Source organism: Sapajus apella, unplaced genomic scaffold (assembly GCF_009761245.1).
Source record: "Sapajus apella isolate SASKATOON/1434 unplaced genomic scaffold, GSC_monkey_1.0 scaffold37, whole genome shotgun sequence".
In the NCBI taxonomy this organism is placed as follows: domain Eukaryota; kingdom Metazoa; phylum Chordata; class Mammalia; order Primates; family Cebidae; genus Sapajus; species Sapajus apella.
The window spans coordinates 20,291,714-20,312,438 of NW_022436977.1; the positions used below are offsets into that span (position 1 = coordinate 20,291,714).

Consider the following 20,725-nt stretch of genomic DNA (forward strand, 5'->3'; position numbering starts at 1 on the left):
TTTTTTTTTTTTTTTTTTTTTTTAGTAGAGATGGGGTTTCACCATGTTAGCCAGGATGGTCTTGATCTGCTGACCAATGTGCTGGAATTACAGGCGTGAACCACCACACCTGGCCAAAAAATACTATGTTTAAAATCCCTTACAGATAGATTCTGACTTACTCACTTGGAAAACCAATTTAAAAAGCAATTAAAAACAGTAAAGGAGAAAAGTCTATTTTTCAGTTTTCTGTATTGGGGAACACCTGTATTTTTATTGGATTTACCATTTATGTTAGATTTTGAATAGTGAGGGTGAAAATGATATATACAACCATTTGTTTAAAAACAAGAACACTGTTTGCCTAGAAGAGCAAATTTTGGAAGTCTACAAACATGAAAATTTCCTTTTTTTTTAATTTTAATTTTTTGTGGAGACAGAGTCTTGCTATGTTGCCCAGGCTGGTCTCAAACTCCTGGCCTCAAGTGATCCTCCTTCCTCAGCCTCCCAAAGTGTTGGAATCACAGGCATGTGTTACCACGCCCAGCCACAAATATGACAGTTTAATAGCTTTATCTCCCAATAGTGCAATTAGCAGATTAAAAGAGGCCTTTTTTCCCCCCATATAACCTTCTTAAAATTTTTTTGCAATGAACACTTATTCAAAATAGTAAATGTTGGCAAGAATTTAGAAGAACTGCACTTTGGGAGGCTGGGGTGGGCAGATCACTTGAGATCAGGAGTTTGAGACCAGCCTGGCCAGCATGGTGAAACCCCGTCTCTATTAAAAATACAAAAATTAGCCAGGCATGGTGGTGGGCATCTGTAATCCTAGCTATTCAGGTGGCTGAGGCAGGAGAATCACTTGTACCTTGGAGGCAGAGGTTGCAGTGAATCGAGATTGCTCCATTGCACTCCAGCCTGGGTGACAGAGCAAGACTCCATCTCAAAAAAAAAAAAAAAAAAAAAAAAAAATGGAAAACACTTCAACAGCTTTTTATAAAGTTAAACATACACTGACCATAAGATCCAGCCACTCCACTAAGAGAAAATGAGAGCATATGTCTATCCAAAGACTTGGACACTAATGTTTATCACAGCTTTATTTGTGATAGCTGAAAACTAGAAACAATCCAAACATACATCAACAGGTAAATGAATAAACCTGTTGGAGTATATATCCATACAATGAAATGCTATCATCAACAAACAAGGAATAAACTGTTAATACATGTAACATGGATGAAATAGTCATGGTAAATAAAAGAAGCCAGACAGAAAAGAGCACATACTATATGATTCCATTTATATAAAACTCCAGAAAGGGCAAACAAATCTATATGACAGAAGTAGATGAGTGGTTTCTAGAGGGCAAGGGGATCATCTAAACATGAGGAAACTTTAGGGTTGATGGATAGGTTCATTATCTAGAGTTTGATGATGATTTCTCAGGTATATTTTAAACTCATTGTATACTTTAAGTGTAATGTATGTCGCTTATAAATATTTAAAAGGACATAGCCAGGGGAAGGTGGAACAAGATGACTGAATAGAAGCCTCCACTAATCTTGCTCCCTGCAGGAACACCAAATTGAATAACTATCCACACCCACAAAAGCACCTTCATAAGAACCAAAAATCAGGTGAGCGATCACAGTACCGGTTTTAATTTTGTATCACTGCAAGAGGCACTGAAAGGGTAAGACAGTCTTGAATTGCCAAATGCTATCTCTCCCCAATCTCCCGCAGCAGCCGCCTGGCAAGGAGAGAGAATTTGTGCTTCTGGGACCGGAAGAGTGCAGTGATTGTCAGACTTTGCATTGGAACTCAGTGCTGCCCAGTCACAGCACAAAGCTGCACTGGGAAGAACTCACCCAGGGCCCATGGAGGGATCATTTAGACCAGCCCTAGCTAGAGGCAAATATTCCATCCCAGCAGTGGGAACCTGAGTTCCAGTAAGCCTCACCACCATGGGCTGAAGTGCTCTGAGGTTCTACATAAACTTGAAAGTCAGTGTAGACCACAAGGATGGCAATTACTGGGCAAGTCTTGGTGCTGTGCTGGGCTCAGAGCCAGTGGATGTGGGGAGAATACAACCTAGTGAGATACCAGCTGGTATGGCCAAGGGATTGCTTGCACCACCCCTCCCCCAGCCGCAGGCAGAGCAGCTCAAAGCTCAAGGAGAGACTCCTTTCCTCTGTTTGAGAAGAGGAGAGGGAAGAATAAAGATGACTTTGTCTTCCATCTTGGATACCAGCTCAGCTGCAGTAGGATAGGGTACCAGGCAGAGTCCTGAGGCCCACATTCCAGGCCATAGGTCCAAGCTGACATTGCTAGCCACACCCTGGGCCAGAAGGGAACTTGCTGCCTTGAAGGGAAGGACCAGTCTTGGCAGGATTCCTCACCAGCTGACTGAAGAGCCCTTTGGCCCTGAATAATAAGTAACCAGGGAGTACTCATCATGGGCTTTGGGTGAGACTCAAAAACATGCTGGCTTCAGGTATGACCCAGCACATTCCAGCTGTGGTGGCTATGGGGAGAAATTTCTTCTGCTTGAGAAAAGGAGAGGGAAGAGTTAAGGGGACTTGGCTTCTGTGGGGTTAGAATATTAAGTGGGCTCTTAGGGTCTCTGATTCCAGGGCTTTGGCTCTTGGATAGCATTCCTGGACTTTCTCTGGGCCAGAGGGGAGCCCATTTCCCTGAAGAGTAAGTCCCAGGCTGGGCAGCATTCACCACGAGCTTACTGAAGAGCCCATGGGCCTTGAGTATACATCAGCAGTAGCCAGGCAGTACTCACCACAGGCCTGGGGTAGAAGTGGCCACAGGAAGAGACTCCTCAGGTTGTGGAAAGGGGAGGGAAAAGTGGGAAGGACTTTGTCTTGTGGTTTGGGTGGCAGTTCAGCTGAAGTACGATAGGGTACCAGGTAGATTCCTAAGGTTTCTCACTCCAGGCCCTGGCTCCTGGAAGGCATCTCTGGACTCACCCTAGGCTGGGGGGAACTTGTCACCCTGAAAAGAAGGACATAAGCTTGGCTGGCTTTGCGACCTGCTGATTTTAGAGCTAGAGCCTTGAGTGAACATAGGTGGTAGCCAGGCAGTGGTTGCCACAGGCTTTGGGCAAGACCCAGTACTATGCTGGCTTCATGTCTAACCCAGCACAGTCCCAGTGGTGGTAGTCACAGGGGTGTTTGTGTCACTTCTCCCCCAACTCCAGGCAGCTGATCACAAAGAGACAGACTCTGTTTGGGAGAAAATAAGGGAGGACAATAAGAGTCTCTGCCTGGTAATCCAGAGAATTCTTCTAGATCTTATCTAAGATCACCAAGGCAGTGCCTCTATGAGTAATCAGTGTTGTCAGCAGTTTAAAATAATAAGTTGTAAGATATTATTTACAAACTTCATGTTAACCTTAAATCAAAAAACATACAACAGATTGTGAAAGAGATAGAGCATTTCTGGGCTTGGTGTACCCTCTAATGCAGACACAGCTGCAGCGACCAAAAACTTACATCACAATACCCAAGTTCCTTTGAATTCCTGGAAAGCCTTCCCCAGAAGGACAGATACAAACATGCCAGACTGCAAAGACTATAATATTTAACTCAGGGCCAGGCATGGTGGCTCGCGCCTGTAATCTCAACACTTTGGGAGGCCAAGGCAACCGGATTGCCTTAGCTCAGGAGATCAACCTAGGCAACACTGTGAAACCTCATCTCTACTAAAATACAGAAAATTAGCTGGGCATGACAGCATGCGACTATAGTCCCAGCTACTCAGGAGGCTGAAACAGGAGAATTGCCTGAACCCAGGAGGCAGAGGTTGCAGTGAGCCAAGATCACACCACTGCACTCTAGCCTGGGAGACAGAGGGAGAGTCTGCCTTAAAAAAAAAAAAAAATTAAGTCAGACACTGATAAACATCCACAAGCATTCAGGCCAGCCAGGAGAACATGGCCTCAACAAACGAACTAAATAAGGCACCAGAGGCCAATCCCAGAGAAACAGAGATACGTGACCTTTAAGACAGAGAATTCAAAATAGTTGTTTTGCCAGGCACAGTGGCTCACGCCTGTAATCCCAACACTTTGGGAGGCCAAGGCAGTGGATCACTTGAACTCAGGAGTTCAAGACCAGCCTGGCCAACATGGCAAAACCCTATGTCTACTAAAAATACAAAAATTATCTGGGCATGGTGGTACGCATCTGTAATCCCAGCTACTTGGGAGGCTGAGGCAAGAGATTTGCTTAAACTTGAGAGTTGGAGGTTGCAGTGAGCCAAGATCATGCCACTGCACTCTAGCCTGGCCAAAAAAATGAACTCTTGTCCAAAAAAAAAAAAAAAAAAAAAGCTGTTGTGAGGAAATGCAAAGAAATTAAAGCAACACAGAGAAAGAATTCAGAATCCTATCGGATAAATTTAACAAAGAGATTGAAATAACTAATAAGAATCAAGCAAAAATTACGGAGTTGAAAAATGCAATTGACATACTCAAGGGGGCTTCAGAGTCTCTTACCAGTAGAACTGATCAAGTGGAAGAAAGAATTAGTGAGCTTGAAGACAGGCTATTTGAAAATACAATCAGAAGAGACAAAAGAAAAAAGAATGAAGCGCGTCTACAAGATCTAGAAAATAGCCTCAAAAGGGCAAAGCTGAGAGTTATTGGCCACAGCCAGGTGCGGTAGCTCACACCTGTAATCTTAGCACTTTGGGAGGTTGAAGGGGACAGATCACAAAGTCAGGAGTTTGAGACTAAAATACAAAAATACCAAATACAAAATACTACTAAAATACAAAAATTAGCCAGGTGTGGTGGTGGGTGCCTGTATTCCCAGCTACTCAGCTGCCCGAGGCAGGAGAATTGCTTGAACCTGGGAAATGGAGGTTTCAGTCAGCTGAAATCATGCCACTGCACTCCAACCTGGGCAACAGAGTGAGAAAAAAAAGTTGTTGGCCTTAAAGAGGAGGTAGAGAGAGAGAGAAGGGGTAGAAAATTTATTCAAAGGGATAGTAACAAACAGCTTCCCAAACCTAGGGAAACATATCAATATTCAAGTACATAAAGGTTATAGAACACCAAACAAAGTCAACCCAAAGAAGACTTCTCAAGTCATTTAATAATCAAACTCCCAAGGTCAAGGATACAGAAAAGATCCTAAATACAGCAACAGAAAATAAATAACATACCATGGAGCTCCAATATGTCTGGCAGCAGACTTTTCAGTGGAAGCTTTACAGGCCATGGGAGACTGGCATGGCATATTTAAAGTGCTGAAGGAAAAAACATTTTATCCTAGAATGGTGTATCTGGTGAAAATATCCTTGAAATGTAAAGGAGAAATAAAGACTTTCCTAGACAAACAAAAGTTGAGGGATTTCATCAACACAAGACTTATCCTACCAGAAATGCTGAAGCAAGTTTTTTAATCTGAAAGAAAAGGACATCAATGAGCAATGAAAAATCATTTGAAGGTGTAAAACTCACTGGTCGAGGGGAGGGGTGGAAAAAACTCACTGGTAATAGGAAATACACAGAAAAAAACAGAATATTATAACACTGTAAGCATGGTGTATAAACTACTCATATCTTGAGTGGAAAGACCAAAAGGTGAACCAGTCACAGCTAATAACTATAATAACTTTTCAAGACATAGACAGTACAATATGACATAAACACAACAACAAAGAATTAAAAAGCTGGGGGACAAAGTTAAAGTGTAGAGTTTTTAATTTTTTCTTTGTTTCTTTGCTTATTTAATCATTGTTGTCATTGGTTTAAAATAATAGGTTGTGTCGTGAATATGCCAAAAAATAAAATAAAATAATGAGTTATAAAATATTAAATGCAAGCCTTATGGTAACCTGAAATTTAAAAAAAAAAAAAATGCAACAGGGGCCAGAAGTGGTGGCTCCAACCTATGATCCTAGCACTTTGGGAGGCCAAAGCAGGCAGTTGGCTTGAGCTCAGGAGTTCAAGACCAGCCTGGAAAACATGGTGAAAGTGCTGGTCTCTACAAAAGCACTTGTCTTTACAAAAAAAAAAAAAAAAATACAAAAAATTAGCCAGGCATGGTGGTGCTCACCTGTGGTTCCAGATACTTGGGAGGCTAAGGTGGGCAGATCAATTGAGCCTGAAAGACAGAGGTTGCAGTGAGCCAAGACTACACCACTGCACTCCAGCCTGGGTGACAAAGCGAGACCCCTATCTCAAAAAAAAAATCCCAAAAACAATGTACAACAGATACACAAAAAATAAAAAGCAAGAAATTTTTAAATACTACCAGAGAAAATCACTTTCACAGAAAGGAAGACAGGAAGGAAAGAAGGAAGGAACAGATGACCACAAAACAAATAACAAAATGGCAGGAGTAAGTTCTGTCTTATCAATAATAACATTGAGTGTAAATGGACGAAACTCTCCAATCAAAAGACATAGAGTAGCTGAATTGATTTAAAAAAAAAAATGCAAAAAAGAAAAAAAAATATGCAGGACCCAATGATTTGTTGCCTACAGAAAACACATTTCACTCATAAAGACACACATAGACTAAAATAAAAAGATGGAAAAACATACTCCATACCAATGGAAGCCAAAAAGATCATGAATAGCTATATTTATATCAGACAAAATAGATTTCAAGACAAAGAAGGTCATTATATAATGAAAAGAGGTCAATTCAGCAAGAGTATATAACAATTGTAAAAATATATGCACTCCAGCTAGAGCACCCAGATATATAAAGTAAATATTATTAGAGCTAAAGAGAGAGATAGGCCCCAAAACAATAATAGCTGGAGACTTCAACACCCCACTTTCAGCATTGGACAGATCATCCAGACAAAAAAATCACCAAAAAAAATCAGATTTAATCTGCACTATAGAACAAATGGATCTAATAGATATTTACAGAACATTTCATCCAATGGCTACAGAATACCCATTCTTCTCCTCCACACATGGATCATTCTGAAGGATAGACTACATGTTAGGCCACAAAATAAGTCTTAAAAAGTTGAAATGATATCAAGTATCTTCTCTGACCATAATGGAAAAAAACTAGAAATCAGTAAGAAGAGGAATTTTTGAAACTATACAAATACATGGAAATTAAACAGTATGTTCCTGAATGACTGTGGATCAACAAAGAAATTAAGAAGGAAATTTTTAAAGTTCTGGAAACAAATGATAATCAAAACAAAACATACCAAAACCAATGGAACACAAGGCAGTAATCAGAAGAAAGTTTATAGCCATAAGCACCTACATTAAAAAAAAAATGGATTACAATTCAATGCTTTTTTTTTTTTTGTCTCTATTATTAAACATAATTACAGGCATACCCATTTTTAGACTGCATTTTAGCCCGGGCAATAAAGCAACACCCCTGTTCCCTCTCCTTCTTCCTCTTCCTCTTTCTTCCTTTCCTTTATTCTTTTTTTTGTCTTTTTTTTTTTATTCTTTTTCTTTCTTTCTCTCTTTCTTCCTCTAAAAAAAAAAAATACTCAGGTTTAACTGGTTTTCTTCAAATCTTCATTTCCTTATGAAAAAAAAAAACGAAAAAAATAAATAAATGAAACTTCAAGTAAACAACCTAATGATGCATTATAAAGAACTAGAGGTCAGGTACAGTGGCTCACACCTGTAATCCCAGCACTTTGGAAGACCGAGACAGGCAGATCATGAGGTCAGGAGATCAAGACCATCCTGGCTAACACAGTGAAACTCCATCGATACTAAAAATACAAAAATATTATCCAGACGTGCTGGCATGCACCTAAAGTCCCAGCTACTCAGGAGGCTTAGGCAGGAGAATCACTTGAACCCAGGAGGCAGAGGTTGCAGTTAGCTAAGATCACGCCACTGCACTCCAGCCTGGGCAACAGAGCAAGTCTCCATCTCAAAAAAAAAAAAAAAAAACAACTAGAAAAGCAAGAGCAAACCAAACCCAAAATTATTAGAAGAAAAGAAATAATAAAGATGAGAGCAGAAATAAATGAAATTGAAATGAAGAAAACAATACAAAAGACAAAAAATAAAGTTTTTTTTAAGATAAAATCAACAAATATTTAGCCAGACTCCCTAACAAAAAAAGAAGACTCAAATAATAAAATCAGAGATCAAAAAGGAGACACTACAACCAATATCACAGACATTCAAAGGATCATTAGAAGCTACTATGAGCAACTACATGCCAATAAATTGGAAAACCTAGAAGAAATGAATAAATTCCTAGACACATACAACCTACCAAGATTGAACCTTGAAGAAATCCAAAACCAGAACAGACCAATAACAAGTAACAAAAGCCCAGGACTCTATGGCTTTACTGCTAAATGTTACTAAACATATGAAGAAGGACTAATACCAACTGATATAGTTTCAATATTTGCCCCTACCCAAATCTCATGTTGAATTGTAATCCCTAGTATTGGAGGTGGAGCCTGGTGATAGGTGTTTGGACCATGGGGGTGGATCCCTCATGGCTTGGTGCTATCCTTGCAATAGTGAATGCATTCTTGAGAGATCTGGAAGAAGAGGAGGAGAAGGAAGAAGAAGAAGAAAAAGAAGAAGAAGAAAAGAAAGAAGAAAAGGAGGAAGAAGAAGAAGAGGAAGGAGGAGAAGGAGGAGGAGGGAGGTTAAAACCATTGTTAAATGGTGTAATTTAAGGAGTTTGAAGATTGTTACCTGCTCCAAAGTACCTACTGGTTAAATTTGTTTTGGAACTCGAAATCCTCAATTTTATGTGTTAATTCTATTAAATTCTGCAAATTTTGGTTGAGTGCAGGCTTAGTGGCAAATGTAAGTACTTATAAGGAATTCAAAGCAGAAGATACCAGACCCTGCCAACCAGGAGATTCCGATCTGTAATTAAAAGCAGCCCAATAATTAATTTATGAGCAGCTACCTAACATGTTCAGCCTGACTTTTCAGATTTGAGAGCTGTTGCATAATGAGCAACAGGCCCCCAAAAAATAGAACAGAGAGAGAGAGATTTTTTTTTTTAATTGGCAGTACATAGTCAGACACCATACACTGGAGAGGAAAAAAATTTCCCAAGATCCATATGAGGCAAGTACTATTATCTTTATTTGAGGGAGAATGAGTGGAAAGACAAAAGTTGAGAGTTAAAGTATCCAGTAGGCAGAGAACCTGTCTCACAGGCTTCTGTGTAACCATTGCAATCTATCAGATGCCAATTTGTTTTTACTGAGAAAATTATACACACTTGATGAAAAAAAATCAAGCAGTACAGAAATATAAAATCCTAATTTCTCCCAAATCCTCTCCCAGTAATAATCATAGTTTTAAATGTATTATTCATCCTTAATTATAAGCCCAATAAGTGGATGTATGAGCATTGTAAAAATGCAAACAGTTAGAGGTCTACCAAGTAAAAGTGCAAGTTCCCCTCATCTGTCTCCTCCCATCTCACTCTCCTCCCCCAGAAACCATTGTCAAGGTTTGGTGCATATCTGTCCATGGATATATATTGTACATGGTTTGGAAGGTGGGGACTTAAAAAGTATAACTACAAAGACTATTCTTATCATTTGTTTAGAACTTAACACCCACTTAAAAGCATAAAAGGAATCAGAGGTAGCATCACCTGTCAGCTTGGATGCAGAAATGGATTAGGTAAATGTTGAAGCCAAAATCTCTTAATTGTGTGGGAGTGATAGGAATTGGGCATCATCCCTGGGGAAAACCATACCCAGTTACTAAATTACTCGCACAGCCCCCATTAGGGATGTTTTCCCTTGTAGGTACAGTGCTTGGCTCTTCATCTCACTTCCTACTGAAAACTGCAGAATTCTAACCTGGATATTTTCTATCTTGCCTTGAATTCCATGCAGCACTATTAAAAATCAACTCTCCTCCAAATATTCTTTTTCCATCTTAACAAATGCTTCTCAGCCATAGCTTCCCACTTTCCAGTTTGTGGAGCTGACACTTGCCTCTGGCCAGTTAGTGTGGGGTCCTTTCTGACTGCCCCCTGACATTGTTAGACCTGCTTCCAGTCAGGTGCTCTTTATGATGATTTGGACGTTGCTGAACTCTTCCCCTAAAGCAGGACGATGAGGAAACCAGGAATAATTATTTGGTAAAGAATCAGAAATTTAAAACAAAATAAACAGCATAAAATGATGAGAGATGTGTCCACAGATCCATCATAGATACAGAAGAAGCAGGCAAGGCCACAGGAGTAAACAGAACTTTGTGAGTTTGTGACTGTTTTTGTTTTTGTTTTGAGTTTAGAAGTGGAGGCTTAATAATAGGCAAAAGAAAGAGAAAGGAAAACAGCTCGCTCTCTCTAGTGAGAGAGAAGGGACTTCCAGAGGAAAAGGCCGGTTGGAGGCAGATCAGGCTTTAGGAAGCAATGTGTGATTTACGTAGGGCTCACAGATTGGTTCGATCAGATATGACCTTTACATAGCATGGGGCGAAGGCTGGCCACCCCACCCTAATCTTATTATGCCCATGAACTTTCCCCTTGAACTTCCCTCTTGTCTGCTACCATCTTATCTGCTCCTTACTATAAACATGGCTGACAAAGAGAAGGGAAGATGGAGCCACCATCTTGAACATGATTGGCACAACTGCAGGCATCTATGTCTGCAGCTCAATTTTACAGGCTGCTCTTTGCTAGAAAGGAAAACAATTTGGGACTGCTTTTCTTTAAAAGGAAAATCTTACTGAGGACTTCCGTACCCTCACTATCTGCCTAATTAATTTCTTCTTAACTCCTGTGTCATTCCCCACTCTGGAGTGGTAACCCTAACTGCTTTTAGGAGGTTTTGGATGATGACTCTTTCTGGCTGTTTCCTGCTGGAAAGGGGCATTATGTGGGGAACAGCAGCTCGGGCTCCTCCTGGGGTCGATCTAAGGGTCCTCAGAAGAAAGGTGTGTCCATGCGTGGTTCTGTCTGCAGCACCATTTGGAGTTAGATTGTTGTCAGCCATTCCAATGGGTTGTAACGGTGATTTGCCTCCACCAGATGTTGCCATCCCTTTTGGTTTCTTCCAAGTTGCAGATCATCACTTGATTCACAGGAATAAGCAGAGTTAGTCTAAAATGTAGGCAAAAGCTTATATGTTTCCTTGACTCCTTTCAGTGAATGTAGTACCTTGATATCCTGGACAAGGTCCTCAATAAGAAATGGCTATGTTGACTGGGGTAAATACCCAGGGTTCGTAGTCTCACACCAGGAAAATTTAGGAGATTAACACACACAAGGAGTTTAGGGGCAGAGCTTTAACAGGAAAAAAAAAAGAGAGAGAGAGAAAGGAAAACAGCTCTCTCTTTAGTGAGAGAGAGGGGACTTTTGAGAGGAAAAAGCTGTGACTGTCTTTATTTCATTATTTCTTATCATCATTGCTATTACTGTTTTAACTGTGGATCAACTTGCCACAAATGAGTTTGCTAAAAGACAATTTATCATATGTCAAATTAGCCAAAAATCTATTTATCTAATGACCAATGACAGCACAACCTGAGGTGGGACTGCCCCTCTGCTCAGCCAACACCCTGCAAGTGTGAGTGGGTGAGGTGGTTCCACTATCTATCCCCAGAAGTCAGGCCATGACAGGCAGGAGGTGGCTCAGTGAGCACATAACTCAGAGTTTAGTAGGGGAAGGGAAGGTTCCACAAAATTAGGATTTTATATATATATATATATATATATATATATGTGTGTGTGTGTGTGTGTGTGTGTGTGTGTGTGTGTGTGTGTGTGTGTGTGTATTGAATTTGCTTATCTTAATTTAATAAAATATTTATATTTTCCATGTCATTGGATACAGAACTGGCTTCTAATTATTAACATTTTTAGGCTGGGTATGGTGGATCATGCCTGTAATCACAGCACCTTGGGAGGCCAAGGCTTGCAGATTACCTAAGGTCAGGTGTTCAAGACCAGCCTGGCCAACATGGTGAAACCCCATCTCTACTAAAAGTACAAAAAAAATTAGCGAGGCATGGTGGCACATCCTTGTAATCCCAGCTATTTGGGAGGCTGAGGCAGGAGAATCGCTTGAACCCTGGAGCCAGAGGTTGAAGTGAGCTGAGACTGCGTCATTGCACTCCAGCCTGGGTGACACAGCAAGACTCCGTTTAAAAAAAAAAAAAAACAATTTTTAGACTTTTCTCTGTATTATGTCTTGTGTTAGGCAGAACAATGCCCCAGAACCTGCAGAAACATTACACAGTATAGGGGATTTGGCAGAGTAGTTAAGGTTAAAGACCTTTTAACAAGGAGATTATCAAGGATTATTTGGGTAGGCCCAGTATAATTTCGTAGGTCCTTTAAAGCAGAGAACTTTTCCTGACTGTGGTCAGAGGCAGACGTGACTGCAGAAGAATGGTCAGAGATGCAACAAGCTGGCTTTGACAATGAAGGAACTGGCCATGAATCAAGGGATGCAGGCAGCCTCTAGAAGGTAGAAAAGCCAAGGACATGGGTTCTCCCATAGAGTCTCCAGAAGGGAATGCTGCTCTGCTGCTACCTTGGTTTTTAGCCCAATGAAATTTGTGTTGGACTTGCGGGCTACAGAAATACAAAATGATAAACTGTTTTCTTAAGCCACCAAGTTTTTGGAAATTTTTTATAGCAGCAATAGGAAATTAGTTCATCCCCTTTTTCCAGAATCCTAGACATCTTGGCCTTGGTTTCCAGGAGCTTAGTTCAGTATAAATACTTGTCTATTCAAAGTCAAGTCAAGTCAACCTCTTGGTTAACTAGTCTCTGACCACACAGAGCGTTCTGAGCACTCATGTTGGAGGCAGGTTACCATCAGCTCCACAGCTGGGGAAGATAGAACTTTTGCTGACACCTGGCTTGGTCAGGAGCCCTGGTCTTCCCCACCTATCACTGCCACCAACCAAGCTGAGTTAGGCCCAGTGATGTGGGCCCAGCACATTACATGAGAATCACAGGCCTAAACCCTGACAGTGCTGCCGTTTCTGGGCCATTTCTCAGGTGCCACACTCCAAATGAGTCAGACCACTCCTGCTCTACCTGCTGTTGCCAGTCTTGAAGAGGGATAAGAGTAACAGGAGGGGCCTCCAGCCCCCAAAACAAAGATGTCGTAAAATTTTGGCTTTCTTCTTCTTATCCAGGCCTAAATGCCTCTACAACCTGACCCTAACCTGTCCATCTGATCTCCGTGCTCACCACAGTCATTCAAGAATTCTTTACTGGGTGCCTGCTAGCTCCTTGGCACTGGGGAAAGTTTCTCTTCTGGTGAGCTCATAGGCTCTGGTTATAGGCTATAAATAGATTATGATACCAGGAAATTAGCCCTATCTGGAGGAAGAGACTGCAGACCTTAGTATCAAGGAAAAGAATGTGAACTTTAGACTGTGATGCAGGTGCCAACAGAGCTGGCTTTTTTGTATTTTGGGTTTTTTTCCCTTGTTGTTTGTCCTTGGGGGTATTTTTTGTTTGCTATTTTACAAACCTTATCCACATAACTTTATTTTTTCTAATTATAAAATTCATGGACATTATGAGAACTTCAAACAATATAGGTAAGGATAAAGATAAACATTTAAATTACCTGTTATTCTATCAACCAAAAATAACCACTGCTAATGCATTGTTTATTCTTTGTCTATTCATATACAGATATAAATATGAATATATATGGTTACAAAGATGCAATCATTGTGCATAGATTTCTCTGCAAACTGCTTTTTATTTAACCATTTATCATGGACAGCATATCTATTTCTACAATAATAGAGATCTATATTGTTTTTTCATGTGTTCACAGTATTTCATTATGTAAACATGCCATACTTTTTAATTTTACTGGTAATTTTTGTTTTTCAAATTTTAAGGAAACAGATCAATGTTCTGTGTTATGTAAACTATTTGACAACATTAAAAGTGTGAATTTTTTTTATTATACTTTAAGTTCTGGGGTACATGTGCTGATCTTGCAGGATTTTTACATAGGTATACACATGCTATGGTGGTTTGCTGCTTCCATCCCCCGTCACCTACATTAGGTATTTCTCCTGTTATGCCTCCTCTAGCTCCCCACCCCTAACAGACCCCAATGTGTGATGTTCTCCTCCCTTTGTCCATGTGTTCTCATTGTTCAACACCCACTTATGAGTGAGAACATGTGGTGTTTATTTTCTGTTCTTGTGTCAGCTTGCTGAGAATGATGGTTTCCAGATTCATCCATATCCCTGCAAAGGACACGAACTTATCCTTTTTTATGGCTGCATAGTATTCCATGGTGTATATGTGCCACATTTTCTTTATCCAGTCTATCCTTGATGGGCATTTGGGTTGGTTCCAAGTCTTTGCTATTGTAAACAGTGCCGCAATGAACATACATATACATGTGTCTTTATGATAGAACTATTTATAAAACCTAATCCTGTATTGAGGATGTTTGCAGTTTTGTCCTATTATAATTCAGCCTATACACTGTGAAACTGCCTAACCTCAAGTGATCTGCCCACCTTGGCCTCCCAAAGTACTGGAATTATAGGCGAGAGCCGCCATGCCTGGCCACAATCTGTTTTTTTTTTTTTTTCTTGAGACGGAGTTTCGCTCTTGTTACCCAGGCTGGAGTGCAGTGGCGTGATCTCGGCTCACCGCAACCTCCGCCTCCTGGGTTCAGGCAATTCTCCTGCCTCAGTCTCCTGAGTAGCTGGGATTACAGGCACACGCCACCATGCCCAGCTGAATTTTTGTATTTTTAGTAGAGACGGGGTTTCACCATGTTGACCAGGATGGTCTCGATCTCTTGACCCCGTGATCCACCCGCCTCGGCCTCCCAAAGTGCTGGGATTACAGGCGTGAGCCACCGTGCCCGGCCCGCAATCTGTTTTAAAAGTTTCTTCTACCCAGAAGTTTCTCTGTATGTGTGGCAGTTATAGATTAACCAAAGAAAGTCTTTATATGTGATGTTATAAATAATTGGAGAGGCCGGGCGCGGTGGCTCACGCCGATAATCCCAGCACTTTGGGAGGCCGAGGCGGGTGGATCACGAGGTCAAGAGATCGAGACCATCCTGGTCAACATGGTGAAACCCCATCTCTACTAAAAATACAAAACATTAGCTGGGCATGGTGGCGCGCACCTGTAGTCCCAGCTACTCAGGAGGCCGAGGTAGGAGAATTGCTTGAACCCAGGAGACAGAGGTTGCAGTGAGCCGAGATTGCGCCACTGCACTCCAGCCTGGGTAACAAGAGCAAAACTCCACCTCAAAATAAATAAATAAATAAATAAATAATTGGAGAATTACCTGATTATAGATTGAACGTAGTTTTGGCAGACAAAGTCTCAACTTTTCTCTGTCTACATATGCACCTTTCCTATAATGTAAATAGAGCCATAGTTTTGAGAAACAATAACATTTTTGAGTTTTTTATAACCAAATATATTTTAACATAAAATATCAGTTTAAAAAATAGTAGTTTTATACACTTAGCCTGTATTCTCCAACGCTCATATTTTTATAATTAAAATACAAATTTAAATTATTATTGAAATTGGGACAGTTTTTCTATGAAAAAGTAAAAAGTATGGTCAAAGATTTCTCAGTCTCCATAAGGACACAGACATTCTGTGTTAACAGACATTTGCACTTAACCAAAGTATAGGATTTTTAAAGTAAATGTCAGAGAAAATAGCAAACGTATTTTTATGTTATCTGTCAACAGCATTTTGACATTGTTACTGATTGTATAATATGTGATAACAAGCAATTGTGAAGGTTCTATTGCTAAAAAGATCTGAGCTTAACATTAATATCTCTTTTCTGAGCTCTTAACGTCTTCAAAAACAACAAAAAGAATTTTTACCTTAAAGATTGTTTAAATGACTTTCAAAGGTAAATTTAAGATTACTAGAGAAAAATAAAGGTGTGGTGGCTCAGGACTGTAATCCTGGCACTTTGGGAGGTCAAGATGGGAGGATCACTTGAGCTCAGGAGTTCAAGAGCAGCCTGGACAACATAGTGAGACTGTGTCTCTAAAAAAAAAAAAAAAAAAAAAAGAAGAAGAAGAAGAAAAAACCAGCCAGGCATGGTGGTGTATGCCTGTAGTCCCAGCTACTTGAGAAGCTAAGGTGGGAGAATCACTTGAGCCCAGGAGGTGAGGCTGCCACTACTATGACTGTGCCATTGCCCTCCAGCCCTGGCAACACAGAGAGACCCAGTCTCAAAAAAAAAGAAGTTATTTTGACTTTGTTTATGGTTTTATATTTGCCATCACCCTGGAACTCGCAAGAGTGGGGAGCCATTCCCATCCCCAGACCTCAGGGGCAAGGGCAGGGAGCAGATCCCAGCTCCAAAGGGAAACGAGATAATTTAGGAGAGGGCTGCCACACTGGCACTCATACGGCATAGATGCGGACTTTATCTGAAGCCAGGCAGCCTTCTCTGTCTCCAGGTTCTGGTAACTGCTCCATCCTCTTGTCCCAGTCCCAAGGGATTCTGCTATTACTTGTGGTTTCACTATACTCTTTCTATACTTTTATAAATATCTCTTTATTAGATTATCCAGTTTGAGTACACCATCTATTTCCTGAAGAAAACCTGACATATATTGTTCTTTAAAAAGACTGATAAAATAGACAAACTCTGTAAAGAAGAACAAAAGAGGAGATGAATAATGATAGGAAAAAAAGGGAGACAAAAGGCCAGGCGTAGTGGCTCACGCCTGTAATCACAACACTCTGGGAGGCTGAGGCAGGTGGATCACTTGAAGCCAGGAGTTCAAGACCAGCCTGGTCAACATGGTGAAAGCCCATCTCTTACTAAAAAAATACAAAAATTGGCCAGGCATAGTGGTGCACACTTGTAATCTCAGCTACTCCGGAGGCTGAGGCAGGAAAATCACGTGAACATGGGAGGTGGAGGTTGCAGTGAGCTGAGATCGTGCCACTGTACTCCAGCCTGGGTGACAGGCAAGACTCTGTCTCAAAATAAATTTTTAAAAGGGGGTGGGGGAGACAAAGTACAGTTATAACATGGATTTTTAAATACTCATACTATGAACAATTTTATGCCAACAAATTTGAAAATTTACAAGAAATGGACATACGGACAAATTCCTAGAAAATATATAACTTAAAACTCAAGAAGAAATTGAAAGCCAGACTAGATCTACTGCTGTTAAAGAACCTGAAACAATGGATTAAAAATCTCCCCATAAAAGAGTGTTTTATGTAGCATATGTAAATATTTCTAATGTCTTTTTTTTTTTTTAAAGAAAAAAATTTTAATGGAGATGGGGTCTCGCTGTATTCCCCAGGCTTGTCTTAAACTCCTGGGCTCGAGTGATTCTCCTGCCTCAGCTTCCCAAAGTGCTGGGTTACAGCTATGAACCACTCTAATATCTTTTTAAAATCTGATCCAACAATCCCGGGTACCTGTATGTACTTCTTATTCTAGGGGAAGCTCTAACAGGCTGTGGGAAGCGTCTGTTTTCTTCATTGTCGTACCCCAAGCCTAGCACAGTCTTGGCTTAAACTTAACATAATTAAATGATGGCAGGAAAGTTGGAACATCTAGGAGATCAGTAGACATATGAGACTTCAGATAAGGGTAGGGGATCTTCATACAAAACAGTAGGTCCCAAGTGAAACTCCAAACAGCTAGGGCAGGGCTGTGATCTTAAAGACTGAGCCCTAGTCCACCTGCTTTGGTACTAGTCAATACCTGAAGTCTCTTGAATGAAAATCTTCATGCAACAAGTTTCTCCTTAAGATCTGGTCTGCAACAACCTAATGAATCACTTCTGGAACACTGAAATTCATTATTTGGTCCTTTTGTTAATAGTGCCAAAGTACATTATTAGGAAGTTCCTGAGAGAAACAGCTGAATAATGTTACCAAAAAAGGCCAGAACCCACGCAGGTGTGGTGACTCACACTTGTAATCCCAGCACTTTGCAAAGCCAAGGCAGGCGGGTTACTTATCAGGAGTTTAAGACAAGCCTAGCCAATATGGCAAAATCCTGTTTCTATTGAAAAATATATATATATAAAAATTAGCCAGGCATGGTGGCAGCCACCTGTAATCCCAGCTACTTGGGAAGCTGAGGCAGGAGAATCTCTAGAACCTGGGAGGTGAAAGCTTCAGTGAGCCCAGATCATGCCACTGCACTCCAGCCTGGGCAACAGAATGAGACTCTACAAAAAAAAAAAAAAAAAAAAGGCCAGAACCCGATTCAGATATATGAGAAGTTTTTCAGTAACATTCAAGCTACTTATATTTGTTCCCCCAGCCATATAGTTATGACCTGCAGTAAAACTTCTGAAATAAATATTTTCCTTAAAGGCACCAAGAATCACGGTCTTATCACCATGACATAGGGTCCTAACTTTCATTTTTGATGTAGGGAAATTAACTTAGTTTTTATTTTTATTCAGAAGTTTTACAAAGTCATGTGGGTTTCAGCTGAACACAGGATGTGGGCATAGAACCCAGGGCTGCTTGAAGGTTAGATGAGGCTTGGGAGGGTGTTGGGTAGCTATGTTTTTGTTTTTTGTTGTTGTTGATTTGTTTTTACTCCTGAGCTTCTGGTCCAGTTTGCCATTAGAGCAGCCAAGAGGATGTAAGATTGTGTATCTCATGCAAAAGCGTTTTTACCATGAATATCTGACTTTCAAATTCATAAGGGTCCCTCATGAGTCAGAGCTGAGTAGCTGACTTAAGCTCACATGACCCAGTGAAGGGCAAGCATCATCAGGTGGACTTGAGGGCTTCAAGTACACTGCCCTGAAGCGCCAGGAACTTGGTTGCTAGGCATCCTCCCCAGGATCTACCCAGGACTTTCCTATCCAATTTTGTTAAAGCAAAACCTAGGGATTAAATAAAATGCAACCTCACAAAGTACCAATGAAGAGTGTGGAAAACAGGAATCCTCTTTTTAAATATCTGTCCCCAAATATCAATTCCAATAAACTATACTGAAAACCATGGATGGCTAAAAATGCAGTTTGTGTCTTTTCTCTGTTCAAGGATTTTTAAAATCTTAAGCTATGTTCTCATACTTCCATCAGGCCCCAATTGTTGGAGGATGTTGGCCCTTTAATGGGTGAGCAGGGGAGGAGCTGGGACTTTTAAAGCCAGGAGCAGCAAACAGGTCCTGGCCCAGGCTGCTATGGATAACTTAAACAGAATGGGCAGCAACAGTCAGGTGGTGAGTGTCAGCAACGAGGCCTCACCACACATGGATGGTGATTGGTGGTGTCGGTTGGGAAGTACTTCTCTTCCAACTCCTAGCCCTGTTCCTCATTTCTGCCCCTTTATGGGACAGCTCCTTAGAGCTGAGCTGAGCTGAGCTGGGAAGGTGGGGGTTTATGGCAGTCTGACAGCCCAGGGTCTCTTTCCTTGAGACCATGGCCCAGAATTCTCTAATCATCTTGCTGGGAGGATTCCATGGCTAGGGTGCGATGTCATCCTTACTGACTGAGGATGGTGCCTCTTGGTCTCTTTCTTGTCTCAGGTTTACCTTCCAGAGGCTGGCAGTGCTCTTTCACTGGAGGACACAGACAAGAAGGAAGTGCAGCAGCCTGCCAAGATGAAATGCCTTGAAGGTATCAACACTCATATAAGTGATGTTATGTAAATTGCCCCAGCGTGCGGAACTTGCTGGTCTGTTTCACATGTGGGCTTGGATGCCCAGAGTCACTGGAAGTTATTCCAAATTCTTTCACTTGCTAATTATATTACAGTAGGTGACTGAGAGGTCACTCTTCTGGGCTTTATTTTTCTCACCAACCTAGTGAAATTACCAGTAACAACCCAGACAGCCTCATATGACTGCTAAATGAACATATGCACATAAAGTATCTGGCACATAGTAGGGTTAAATTGCAGTGAGTTGGGCCAGCTGGAACTTGTTCAAAGAGGCAACAGAAAGGGCGTTGGGTGGTGCTGAGCAGATGGAAAAGGCTGTGCTAGAACCCAATGAAGCAATGGAAGAGGGGATGTGGGAAGTGAAGGTGTTTGGCATCTGCCAGATTCCTTTTGTTTGCTTTTTAAATTCTGATTTATTTATTTAGAAACAGTCTCACTGTGTTGCCCAGGCTGATCTCAAACTCCTGGGCCCAAGTGATCTTCCCACCTTGGCCTCCCGAGTAGGTGGGACTACAGGCACAAGCTACCACACCTGGCTCAGGTTCCATTTGACTTAGTGGGGGATGGTTCAGGCACTTTGGGAGTAGGAAGGCTGAGTTAAACCTACAGAACAGGAGACATTATGCTCAAAGGTGGTGCTGGAGATGGTTTATGAACAGAAGTGCTACTGAGTAGCAGCCTCTCTAGACAAGACTCACACCTGAGCCCCCATCTTACCTTCTCCTCTGGCCCACGCTTAAACCAAGAGCCAGCTAAGACCTGTGGCCCTTTGGCTCCTGAGGAGGAGCTGGTGTCTGCCGGCCAATTGGAAGAAGAAGAAAATGAAGGGGAGGAGGAGGAAAAAGAGGAGGATCTGGACCCAGAACTGGAGGAGGAAGAGGAGGAAGAGAATGATCTTGGGGATCCAGCTATACTTGGCACTGTCCATAACTCCCAGGTACCATGGCAGGAGGGAAAGGGAGAGGGTTGTCCTGAACTGTCTATGGCTCACAGGCTGTCACTAAACATTCCTCTTCTCTTTTCCATCCTTTTCCTTTCTCTTTTTTCTTTTTTTTTTTTTTCAAAGATTGGGTTTCACCATGATGGCCAGGCTGCTCTTGAACTCCTGACCTCAGGTGATCCACCCACCTCAGCCTCCCAAA

At 41.3% G+C, this 20,725-nt stretch overlaps 1 protein-coding gene across 3 annotated transcripts in view; it reads left to right on the forward strand.

Annotated features, from left to right (window-relative positions):
• PATL2 (PAT1 homolog 2) overlaps positions 1–20,725 on the forward strand; it is a 41,161-nt gene that overhangs the window by 4,213 nt on the left and 16,223 nt on the right. For all 3 annotated transcript variants that reach the window (XR_004274910.1, XM_032297612.1, XM_032297611.1), the window contains exons 3-5: positions 19,004–19,143; positions 19,450–19,540; positions 20,330–20,520. Coding sequence is in view for 2 of the 3 variants with exons in the window: in XM_032297612.1 (XP_032153503.1) it covers positions 19,105–19,143; positions 19,450–19,540; positions 20,330–20,520 (321 nt within the window). In the remaining variant the exon portion in view is untranslated. The remainder of the gene's footprint in view (positions 1–19,003; positions 19,144–19,449; positions 19,541–20,329; positions 20,521–20,725) is intronic.